Source organism: Leopardus geoffroyi, chromosome X (genome assembly GCF_018350155.1).
Source record: "Leopardus geoffroyi isolate Oge1 chromosome X, O.geoffroyi_Oge1_pat1.0, whole genome shotgun sequence".
NCBI lineage: Eukaryota > Metazoa > Chordata > Mammalia > Carnivora > Felidae > Leopardus > Leopardus geoffroyi.
In genome coordinates, this window is record NC_059343.1 from 44081842 (window position 1) to 44095200 (window position 13359).

Genomic DNA, 13359 nt, shown 5'->3' on the forward strand with positions numbered 1-13359 from the left:
GGAGGAGAAGATTATATGTTAGGTTTTGAGCATATTGTGCTTGAAATGCTTTTGAGACATTTAAGTATAGATGTCTGGTAGGCAGTTGACTATATGGGTCTGGGGCTCAAGAGATATAGTCACAGATACATATAAATGATAATTGAAGCTCTATAACTGAGTGAGGTTTTCCATGGTATATTAATGAAGTTAGAAAGAGTGGAACTAGAGAAAACACCAACATTTAATGGATGATCAGAGGAAGATCAGGTAGTAGAGGAGCCTGGTGTTAAAAAGCAAATGATTTCTCCCGCTATGTTCATCTGTTGAGTTTATCAAATTCTACATGTGAGTGAAATCATATGATATCTGTCTTTCTATGGCTGACTTATTTCACTTAGCATAATACACTCGAGTTCCATCCAAGTTGTTACAAATGGCAAGATTTCATTATTTTTCATTGTCAAATAGTATTTCATTATATATATATACATATATATATATATATATATATATCACATCTTTTTTTTTAAACAAGTGATTCATGTATTTATTTTATTTATTTTTTTTTCAATGTATGAAATTTACTGTCAAATTGGTTTCCATACAACACCCAGTGCTCATCCCAAAAGGTGCCCTCCTCAATACCCATCACCCACCCTCCCCTCCCTCCCACCCCCCATCAACCCTCAGTTTGTTCTCAGTTTTTAAGAGTCTCTTATGCTTTGGCTCTCTCCCACTCTAACCTCTTTTTTTTTTTTTCCTTCCCCTCCTCCATGGGTTTCTGTTAAGTTTCTCAGGATCCACATAAGAGTGAAAACATATGGTATCTGTCTTTCTCTGTATGGCTTATTTCACTTAGCATCACACTCTCCAGTTCCATCCACGTTGCTACAAAGGGCCATATTTCGTTCTTTCTCATTGCCACATAGTACTCCATTGTGTATATAAACCACAATTTCTTTATCCATTCATCAGTTGATGGACATTTAGGCTCTTTCCATAATTTGGCTATTGTTGAGAGTGCTGCTATAAACACTGGGGTACAAGTGCCCCTATGCATCAATACTCCTGTATCCCTTGTACCACATCTTTATCCGTTCATCAGTCAAACAGAGAAGATGACAAGCCATAAGAGACTCTTAAATACAGAGAACAAACTGAGGATTGCTGGAGATGGGGTGGGGGGATGGGTTAAATGGGTGATGGTCATTAAGGAGGGAACTTTTTGGGATGAGCACTGGGAGTCATATGTAAGAGATGAATCACTGGGTTCTAGTCAAGAAGCCAAGATTATATTGTATGTTAACTAACTTGAATTTAAGTTAAAAAAATCTGATTACTCTTGAAAGAAATTCTAAAAAAAAAAAAAAAAAAGCAAGCAAACCATGAGAGACTCTTAACTGTAAAGAACAAACTGAGAGTTGATGTAGGGAGGTGGGCAGGGGATGGGCTAAATGGGTGATGGGTATTAAGGAGGGCACTTGTGATGAGTGCTGGGTGTTGTATGTAAGTGATGAATCACCAAGTTCTACGCCTAAACCAATTTTACCATATATGTTAACTAATTGGAATTTAAATAAAAACTTGAAATAAAAAGAAATATTTAAAAAATGAGCTGAGAGGTAGGAAAAGAACAAGAAAATGTGTTGTGCAAGCAAGAAAGGAGAATTTCACCAAGGAGGACATAATCCAGAGCAACAATGTCAAATGTCATATGCCAGTCACACATGATAAAGACTGAAAATAATCCATTGACTTTGACAATTAGGAAGTAATATGTAGCTTTTGACAGAGTAGTTTCAGTGGGGTTCTAGAGGCACAATTCGGACTGCGGTGGGTGGAAAGCCAAACTGTAGATGAAGGTGGTGAGTACACACTCTTCTTTTAAGAGACTAAGTATTAACAAAAGGAGAAAGATGGGGTAGTAGCCAGAAGGGGAAGTATGATGATGGGAAGATGGCTTAAAATATTTTTAATAAAAATAATTAAGATGGAGAAACTCAGGCATGTATACAGGATGCAGGAAACTAATAGAAGGGAGAAGTATGAGCTCCAGTAGTACAGAGCAAAGATACAGTAGCAAAATGAAAGAGAAGCCATATGGAAAATTTACCAACAACCACATATGTAGTAGCAACAGCATAACTATGCTCAAATATGTCTTTACCTTCCTTCTGCTTATGCCATTCTACTTCTCTTGAGTGCCTTTCTCCTCCTGATGTCTTATTTGTCTAATTCTACCTAACCTTTAGCTCAAATTCCACCTCCTCTCTGAACTTTTACCCTATCAATCTCTTCTGAAGTACTTTCTCTTGAATTATAGTAGCAAGTTCTGTCTGAACAATCCATTTGACAATCACCCTTCACCCTGTGAAATCTCCTTTATTGCTTTTTTTCAAAAATGTATCGTTAATTAATTTGTCACACGTGTGTCTTTTCTCCCCTATCAGGCTATATATTCCTTAAGGGCAGCGTTTATATATTAGAGGCTGCCACAGCTTCCAGAATGCCTATCATGGCTGGTAGTAGGGTCTCTTTAAATAGGTGTCATTGATTTAAATAAAAACTTGAAAAAGAAATAAATCTATGTGATTGAGCAGTGGCAGCCTGTTATGAAGGGTACAGAAGAACATCAGGTTAGATAGGCTCTTGGTGTGTATGGAGTCATTTATTTCTCTCAGTAGCAAATAGGGAGACCAAGTCTTGCAGATGTGAAATAAGTTTAACCAAGATGACACGGGTAGTGTCATCGATGTGAACTAAGGTAACATGGGTAATACGTGGCAGTGTCATGAGTTGAACCAAAGACCCTTTCTCCTATGCCATTCTGCTTCAGCTGTCTGCAAAATTCGGTTTATGAGAAACACCTCTTTCTCTGATGATACTGATAAGAGACATAACTGTATTGAGGCTTTAGTACCAACCAAGTGGTCTCAGCGGTCCCTGTTCCTTACAGAAAATCTCCCTGTGCCTTACCTCCTGACTATCAGCTTGAGGATCCGGAAGGAGCCTTTGATGAGGATGAGGGCCTCTTGGCGGGATCCATACAGTGGAGTGCCATTGATATTCACCAGTTCATCACCGGTTTTCATCTTCTGGGACAAGGCTGCCTTGCCCCCATCTTCAATCTGTGTTGTAGAGAACAAAACAGAAAGCAGGTGGTGAGACGACCCCTTACCCAAAATTCGACATCCTGGTTCCTCCCAACCTCTGAGCCTCAAGTAGTACTGGGGGATGGCTCCAGGAAGCTCCAAGAAACAGCTAAGAAGCTCATCACAGGTCATTACTTACTGAAGGCAAAGCTTGGGCAAACCCTTCAGGAAGGAGACAACACAGAAATATTGCAATTTCTGCTCTGGAGGAATCCACGGTTCATCTGGGAAGACAAGTGCTTCTAAATGAGAATAATGTTTGGAAGGAATGGGACAGTGTGAGCTGAAGGAGCAGCATGGCATAGCAAAACACGCCCACAAATTACAGACAGAAGAGCTAGGCTGCAGCAAAATGACCTTTGGCAAGTCCTTTCCTATCTTTGGTCAGCCTTTGAAGTCTGATAAATTTGAGTTTGAATTTTGGTTCTAGTACTTCCTAGCTGTGTGACCCGGAGAAAGTTACCTGACCTCTTTGTGTCTCAATTACCTGATATGTGAAGTATAAATAACAAGAGTACCTACCTCACAGGGTTGTCAACACATGAAATATCTGAGAGCAGTTAAGTCCTCAATCATTGTGAACTCTGATGATCATAGCAAGGGAGTTGACTCTGAAGACCTTGAGCTTCCAGCTCAGTATGCTGTGAGTGGCATTGCAAATTCAAAAAAGTATGTACAAACAAAGTACCTGATCATTTACCTATGTCTCCAACAAGTGCCTAGAACAGTGCTTCTAGGGTCCTGGAACATAGTGGGAATTCACCAAAATCTGGAAACATGGGTGTTCACTGTTTCACCACGGCCTACAGAATTTCCATTGACCAGGGCAATCTTGGCAGAGAGGTATTCAGGCTGGAGGGCATTGAAAGCAAAGGGATAAATAATAGCAGATAGGGTAGGCAAAAGAAAAGCAAAGCAGAATGTCCCTGCTGCGGTGGGGGGGGGGAGGGCTTGATTATGGCTACTTTTATATTCCTTCTACCACCAAGGTGAAGTCTACCAATTAGAACACCAGTTCCATCCATGGTGGCAGAAGTCATCTCATCCATCCATTAATCATTCCTCAAGTTTTTAGTAAATTTCTAGCATGCACAGATCAGCATGCTAAGTGCTAGACATACTGAAATGAACAAAGCACACATGGCACCCAGGCTCAAGGTTAGGTTACTGTCTGAAGTTCATATGTCCACAGAGATGGTTAAGAAAAAAAAAAAAAAAGTCCACTCCACTGATAAAATCAGGAAGAGATGTTTGCTTGTTTGTTTTTCTCCTCAGGACAAGTGAGGCGAGGATGATTAAGCCATACAGTGTTTAGGGAAAGGCAGATTCTAAGTGGGGCAACTAAAGGTTGGTCCTTTCTGCTGGTGTTTTTACATTTCTACTCTTCTTCTAATCTTTTTCTCAGTCTTTTATAGCACCCCTCCAATCTATCTCCCACCATGAAAGTCAGAATATTGTTGAGGTTTAGGTTGGGCAGCTCATGTACAATTTGGCAGTTGAGACCTCCTGAATACAGAGAAAAATGTTAATTCAGGATTTTAAAACTCCATCAAATAAATTGAAATTCTAAGTTAAATCACAGACTTATTAAATTTATTGCTGCTAACCCAACATTTGTGTTTTTTTTTAAATTAACCTTTCTCTGACAAATCATAGGTTAGCCAAGTGACATTGAATATATATATATACTTTTGTTCCAGCACTTGAGCCACCACTCAAGATAAAACAAGCCAATATTGGTAAATGGGGAACAACTTTCAGCAAATTAATTAGGATCACATTCTTATTTCCATTGTCATTATCATTATTACTTTACAGTCAGTGCTGCCTGCTGCCAAAAAAAAAAAAAAAAAAAAAAAAGCAAAGTGCTGTACTTGAATTTCAGAAGTTCTATTTGAATGACTCATTCCTTTGGCATCTGAAGGCTCTCAGCATCAGGCAGGACTTTCAAAAAGGATCAGCCATCTAAAAGGGCTTCCTTGGTCTAACAAAGCGCCATAAACAGGAGCCTAACTAATGAATACTAATAGATTTTTCCTGTTGATGTACATTAGTCTGCATTCACTCTACCCATTTTTTATTCATGCAACTCAATTATCTATATTACTGTTACCAATAGCAAGTCTTCCCTTCATTAAGTATTGATATTAAGTACCACCTCAAGTTAATTAAGCACTTTGTTACATCAACAAGATCTCTGTTTGTTCTAGGCCAGAAAATGAAAGGAGGGGGGACCTTTTAAACTAAAATCTTAATTATTGCTGCAGGAAAAGCTTAAGCATTTTGCATTCCCTTCTGCCACTGGGGATGCCACCGAGTCCTTGCAGGGACTCTTGGACTGTAAGCCTCAGGTCAACTACGCATGCTGCTTTTCTGTTTACTGCCCTTTCTCAGTCACTAGCAGCATCCTCCTCAGGACAGATGTGTTGAGTGTAATAATACCAATTTAGCACAAGTGCAAGAATCTGCAGACAACAAACCAGTAAATTATGGGTAGCTGGCACAATCCTAGAGTCCAGATGAGTCTGGATCAGGAGATGAAATTGATTGAAGGTCCCTCGGACTATACTCCAAACCAATCCTTTCCCAGACCCTGGGCACTTACTGATTTATGCAACTGATTCCTTTTTACTTCTCCTGACTTTTTGATGCTTTTAAAAATTATTGTTTACTAGTCTTTCTTCCACTCCACCTCTTCGTTACAGCATGTCTTCCATTTATTGTTTTGCTTCCTGATAGCCAGTTCTCCAGGTCAATGGCTCAACCACATATTTGCTTACATAGAAGATAAAACAGCTGCTCATTTTTCTATCAAGGAAAAAAAAATGAAAAGGGAAGGAAGGAAGGAAAGAAGGAAGGAAGGAAGGAAGGAAGGAAGGAAGGAAGGAAGGAAAGGAAGGAAGGAGGAAGGGGGAGGCAGGGAGAGAAGATGCATATATTCTTTTATAAAATGTTTTGTTTTCCCTTTCCACCACCCCATTCATAAGTCTGGCTGAGGCCCAGGGAAACTGTGAATCAACAAACTTGCTGAGGATAACATGCCCTGCTTGAGGGGCTGTGTACCATTATTTGATACTGCTTATTCAGTAAGGCTGACAAACATCCTAGCCCTTCCTGAATCAGACTTTTAGGGTGGCTTTCTTGTTTCATTTCAAGTGTTGGGAATTCTCAGATTGGACCCAGACACACTGGAATGTCAGTATAAACACACATCACAAAGACCAATGTAAATGATGGTTAACTTAGGTGTCATTTTGGATTTTCTAAGCGATTTCTGGGCTAGCAGTGAGTGGCCTGAGTAATTGAAAATGGATTGCATAAAGGTCATATAACCAAAAGCCAGCTCATGTCTGGAAAATGGGAAGAGCTGACTGACCTTGGACACGTCCCTTTCCCCTCTTGTGGCTTCTTTTACCCTTACTGATAAAACATGGGGATCTGACTAGATGATCTCTGAGGGCCCTTGGAGCTCTGACATCCAGTGACCTGTGAACAGTTAACAAAATCATGCATTATCCTTCTGCTGGCACAGATAATCCCAGCTTTTTGCCCCACTGTACTTTGCCTTCACCCATGTTTCACTCCTTCAAGACTGACTAACATCCATCTCTCATTTCCCTGTGGTCTTTATCCATTGTTTTGGAGTGGGCCATCAAGGTTGGAACACTTTGAAAAGCACAGTTGGGACACTGAGAGAAAGAGATTCCTGAATGAAGCCCAATTTTGTGCTAATGAGCTGGCAACTTGGAAATTTTTGATGCATCTCCAATGAAGCGTGAAGTGCTCTGATACCTGTCAACAAAGTGACAAGCTGGCCCCTTGAGAGTCAAGGCAAAGAAAAATGGACTTAGAAACACTTACTGGCTTTTTAGTAGTAGCTTTTATTTAGTCAGATACTAGCAGGTACTTGCTTGGGGCTTTTGAATAGATTTAGGAGATAAAAGAGACTGAAGGAAAGAAAAGTTAAATAAGGTTTATCTTTTCAAAGGCAGTCATCAGGAGACACATCTGCAACAATAACCAACATGTATTGAATGCTTATTATAATAGTGTAAGAGCAGCATTAAAAATCAATGGCATGACTGTGAATACCTCAGCTTGCTACACAAAATTTATTGTAAAAAAAAATAGGTATTGACTAAAACTTTCCTGGACAGTTCTAGGAGTTTCTGGCCAAATTACCAGCCCACACTCCTACTTCCACCAGCTTGCCTATAGTCTCAGAAGGCAAACAACATAGTTAAACATAGTTTAATATAGTCAATTGTTTACATTTATTTTTTTGCAAATAGACAGAAAAGGTCCACCTTAAATAGTGGTCATATTGCTTAAAAAAAAGAATCTCCTCTGAATGTCTTATTAACACCCTTCAAAAGATTTTCAAGTTTTTAGTGACACTTTAGACACCAATTCAGTAATTCAGTCTTTTTTGGGGAATCAACTGAGAAAAAATGTAGAGAGGGAATAAAAGGTGGATTTAAGAAGTTTTGGGGTACCTGGGTGGCTCAGTCGGTTGAGTGTCCAACTTCGGCTCAGGTCATGATCTCATGGTTTGTGAGTTCCAACCCCAGGCTGGGCTCTGTGCTGACAGCTCAGAGCCTGGACCCTGCTTCGGATTCTGTGTTTCCCTCCCTCACTGCCCCTTCCATGTTCATGCTCTGTCTCTCTCTGTCTCTCTCTCTCTCAAAAATAAACAAACATTAAAAAAAGAAGTTTATTAGGAAGTAGTTATATTAGGAAGTAGGATTATAAAATAATCGATACAGTCCATGCTTATTTTGAAACTTAGTTTGAAATCTTGAGCTATATCTGTTTCTGATCTGCCCTCTCTCCCATATTGGTATCCCTTAGAATTTGATAATGCTAGGAAAAATTCATCAGAGTGCCCTGGACAGGGAAGACAGAGGCCGTGAAACATCTGCCATCTCTTTGCCATAGCTTTCAACACTCTGATGCCAGGCTTTGGACATACTGGCTGCCGTAACTTCTTTTTCTTAGCAACTCTCTTCCTTCAAAATTCCTCTCAAATTTCCAAAGTAGTTTAGACTGGAAAAACAAGAAACTCTGCTTTTCCTCATCTTCCCTACTTTACCCAAAGGCAAAACAGAAAACATAACCTGTCTCTTAAACAAGAATTCAAAAACAACCACCAATTAAAAAGATATAAGTGGGCCTGGTTCTATGTGGTAATCCCTTTATGCAGATAGATTGAGGAGGTGGACACCAAGTGAGGAGATTTTTTCCCCTCTACTATCTCAGAAGCAGATGCCCAAATCCTACATAGAGCTGCTCCAAGAGTGTAAAGTTCTGTAGATAAGGCCCATGGTCTCCCCTGATCTTGGACCAATGGAACTATGCTATGCCACACAGCATGACCTATCCTTACAGACAGTGCCTTCCTCCCTAGCTGCTTAATCACCATCTAGTTCACTAATCCTTACAACAAAGGTCCCCTAAGCTCTGAATCATTAAATTTCCCTAGGGATTAGCCCAAGTTGAATTCTAAGTATCTTTGCCAAAAACTTAGTCCAGAACCAAGCTCAGTTCTAGGAATTTGGTGATAAAGAAAGGAGTAGAGTCAAAAGCACTGCATCCTACATCAGCAATCAAAAGCAAATTGGTCTTTACTCCTACCAATTCAGATCATCCTGCTATCTCCATAAATCAAGTAAGGGGAAACAAACATCACTGTGCAAAAGTCAGCTCAGGGCTTCTTACATTATCAGCAAATATGCTCATTGAGGTCCTGGTGACACTTTGTCAACTCTAGCTACTTATTTACACTGAAGTCTTTTGCTGACATTAATAATATTCTCAGTGTTCGTCAAAAAAAATCAGCCTTTGGTGGTTCAGAACAATGATCTCCAGAGTGGGGTGTATATATCCCAGGTTATGCACAAGATAATCTACTGGAAGGGGAGATATTTGAACTTCTGTTTATGTTTACCTTTATCTAAAATAATTTAGGGGCACCTGGGTGGCTCAGTCAGTTGGGCGTCCGACTTCAGCTCAGGTCATGGTCTTGCAGTCTGTGGGTTTGAGCCCTGCGTCAGGCTCTGTGATAACAGCTCAGAGCTTGCAGCCTGCTTTGGATTCTGTGTTTCCCTCTCTCTCTCTGCCCTTCCCCTGCTCATGCTCTGTCTCTCTCTCTCTCCAAAATAGTCAAAAATAATTTAAAAATCAAGCATTATTAATATTTAATATCGGTGGTAGTAAATTATATAATTCATAAATAAAATTATGTGTACTGGAGACACAAACTTAAAACATTTTTGCTGGTGTAAATTTTTATTAAAAATTTGGCCAAATCATAGACTTAAATGAGAGGGCTAAAACCAAAAAGCTTTTAGAGGTAAACATAGGAGAATATCTTTGTGACCTTGAGGTGGGCAAAGATTTCTTGGACAGGATGCAAAAGCAATAACCATAAAAGAATGAGTGCTATATTGGAGTTCATCAGAATAATATATATATTAATATATATATGTATATATATAATAATATATATATTAATATATATGTATATATATTATTATATATATTATTATATATATGTATACATACATACATACATACATACATATATATTCATCAAAAATGTCACTAAAGAAGTAAAAAGGCAAGTCACAGACTAGGAAAAAATATTCATACTACATATACCTGACAAAGGACTTGTATCCAGAATATGAAAAGAACTCCTACAAATCAAGAAGAAAAACACAGCCAATTAACAATTGGCAGAAGACTTGAACAGGCACTTCACTAACGATAGCCAAATACCCAATAGACACATGAAAAGGTACTCAATATCATTATTCATCAGAGAAATGCAATTTAAAGTATCCATTAGAATACTTAAAAAGACTGAAAATACCATGTATTGGCAGGAACATATAGCATTTGAACTCCACACTGCTGGTGGGAGTATAAAATTGTACATTCAGTGTAGAAATTCTGTACACCCTCTGTTGGACCCAGAAATCCCACACTTAGGTATATCCAAGAGAAGGAAATGCAGGTGTCCACAAAAAGATGTGATTGGACATAATAGCTTTATTCATAATAGACAAAAAAAGTAGGAACAACCCTAATGTCCATCAAAACACACACATCCAAGAGCTTGGGAAGATGATGGTGCAGGAGGACCTTGAGCTAACCCCATCCCACATTTACAACTAGTTATCATCTACATCCAAGTCAGTAAACAGGAGAGTGATCTGAAGACTGGCAGAACAAACTCCACAAACAAATATAGAGAAGAAGCAGCATCTAAAAGGTTAGGAAGGTCAGAAAGGCAGAGGCAGGAGGTGCCTGGGTGGCTCAGTTGGTTAAGTGGCAGACTTAGGCTCAGTTCATGATCTTGTGGTTCATAGGTTCAGGCCTCACGTTGGGCTCTGTGCTGACAGCTCAGAGCCTTGAGCCTTCTTTGGATTCTGTGTCTCCTTCTCTCTCTGCCCTTTCCCTGCTCATGCTCTGTCTCTGTGTCTCAAAAATAATAAATAAACGTTAATTTTTTTAAAAAAGAAAAGGCAGATGGGGGTTGCCTGCAGGAGAAAGGGAGCTGTATGCAAGGAGAAGAGAAACAGGAACTTGTACCAGGGAGCTCACACAGGGAAGACTAATCCCCATAACTTTTGGCTTTAAAAACCAGAGGGGATTAATTCTGTGAGTTTGTAAAACCAAGTTCCACGAACTTGGAGCCTGGAGCTTTAATATTCAGCTGCCTCAGCACTGGGCTAGCTGGGAGAGCTAGCAATTGCTAAGTTGCTGACTTAAAGAGACAGCAGTCTATGCAGACAGGCAACATAAAAACAGCAGTTTACAAAATGCTGCTGGCAAATGGGAGGCAGACCTATTCATATTCATTTTGGAGAGTGTTGTGGGACTTCTTTGAGAATGCATGAATTGGTAGGCTCGATTTCCCTCTCCCATCCTCCAGCATAAACACAGAGCCACCTGCAGGAGGCAAGTCTGCACAGACACTTGTAGCCTCGGCTCAGGGCAAATTTTTTTTTTAATATGAAATTTATTGTCAAATTGGTTTCCATACAACACCCAGTGCTCATCCCAAAAGGTGCCCTTCTCAGTACCCATCACCCACCCTCCCCTCCCTCCAACCCCCCATCAACCCTCAGTTTATTCTCAGTTTTTAAGAATCTCTTATGGTTTGACTCCTTTCCTCTCTGTAACTTTTTTTCCCCTTCCCCTCACCCATGGTCTTCTGTTAAGTTTCTCAGGATCCACATAAGAGTGAAAACATATGGTATCTGTCTTGCTCTGTATGACTTATTTCACTTAGCATAACACTCTCCAGTTCCATCCACATTGCTACAAAAGGCCATATTTCATTCTTTCTCATTGCCACGTAGTATTCCATTGTATATATAAACCACAACTTCTTTATCCATTTGTCAATTGATGGACATTTAGGCTCTTTCCATAATTTGGCTGTTGTTGAGAGTGCTGCTATAAACATTGGGGTACAAGTGCCCCTATGCATCAGCACTCCTGTATCCCTTGGGTAAATTCCTAGCAGTGCTATTGCTGGGTCATAGGGTAGATCTATTTTTAATTTTTTGAGGAACCTCCACACTGTTTTCCACTGCGGCTGCACCAGTTTGCATTCCCACCAACAGTGCAAGAGGGTTCCCATTTCTCCACATCCTCTCCAGCATCTATAGTCTCCTGATTTGTTCATTTTAGCCACTCTGACTGGCATGAGGTGATATCTGAGTGTGGATTTGATTTGTATTTCCCTGATGAGGAGTGACATTGAGCATCTTTTCATGTGCCTGTTGGCCATCCGGATGCCTTCTTTAGAGAAGTGTCTATTCATGTCTTCTGCCCATTTCTTCACTGGATTATTTGTTTTTCACGTGTGGAGTTTGGTGAGTTATTTCAGGGCAAATTTTTTAAAGCTCTGCACATGTCCCACCAAGTCACTGGGAGCACAGTGACCACTGCATTCCCTGCCTAGCCCCTGCACCAAGCCCAGTCACACTCCCCCAGTCACCAACATGTGCTGCACCCACCTTTGCCCCCAGCCACCACAGTGCTTAGGAATAGTGGCCCAACACAAGTTTTACTAACAAGGCTGCCATGCTCCCAAGTTGCCAGGAGGGCATGCCTCCCTCATAGCTGGCCTGCCATGGTCCCACTAACACCACCGACAGCAAGCACCACAACTGGCAGAGAGTCAGTGCAGATGACTACACTGAAAGGAAAAGTGACTTAGACAAAACACCAGCGTGTAAGCAACACACAGGATACTCTCCTGAAGTGCCAAGTACTGGTGAACAGGGGATGTTACAATGCACGGCATTCCAGGACTCCTCTTCATGAAGTCACTCCTTTCAAGGCAGAAGACACAGCTGACATTCTTAACATACAGAAACAGACATAGAGAGGCAGACAAACTGAGGAGACAGAGAAATTTATCCCAAATGAAAGAACAGGACAAGACAATGGCCAGATATCTGAGTGAGACAGATATAAGTAACATGCCTTAGAGATACTTTAAAGCAGTGATCATAAGAATACTCACTGGACCTGAGAAAAGAGTGGAAGACATGAGAGAGACCCTTAACACAGAGATAAGGAATAACATAGCAGTCATAAAGGACTCAATAAACAAAACTAGAAACATGCTTGATGGAATGAATAGCAAGGTGGAAGAAGCAAGGAATGAATTAGCGACCTAGAAGCCAGAGTAATGGAAAGCAGCCAAGTTGAAAAGAGAGAAAAAAGAATTACACAAAACAAAAGTAGACTCAGGGACTTGAGTGACTCCACCAAAGGTAATAACATTTGTATTATAGGAATCCCAGAAGAAGAAGAGAGAGAAAAGGAGGCAGAAAATTTATTTGAAGAAACACTAGTTGAAAACCTCTGTAATCTAGGGAAGGAAACAGACATCCAGATCAAGGAGGCGCAGAGAACTCCCATCCAAGTCAACAAAAGCAGACCAACATCCAGACAAACTGTAATTAAATTGGCAAAATATAGTGATAAAGAAAAAAATCTTAAAAGCAGCAAGACAAAAGAAGTCACTAACTTACAACAGAAATCCTATAAGGCTAGCAGGAGATTTTTCAATAGAAACTTGGAAAGCCAGAAGGGAGTGGCATGATATATTTAAAGTGCTAAAAGGGAAAAATCTGCAGCCAAAAATACACTATCCAGCAAGGCTGTCATTCAGAATAGAAGGAGAGATAAAGACTTTCCC

At 40.1% G+C, this 13359-nt stretch overlaps 1 protein-coding gene across 1 annotated transcript in view; it reads right to left on the minus strand.

Moving 5' to 3' along the window:
- The window catches only part of SHROOM4 (shroom family member 4), a 259611-nt gene that overhangs the window by 132864 nt on the left and 113388 nt on the right, over nucleotides 1-13359 (minus strand). Inside the window, exon 2 of the mRNA XM_045472903.1 lies at nucleotides 2959-3110. Within this exon, the coding sequence (XP_045328859.1) occupies nucleotides 2959-3110 (152 nt within the window). The remainder of the gene's footprint in view (nucleotides 1-2958; nucleotides 3111-13359) is intronic.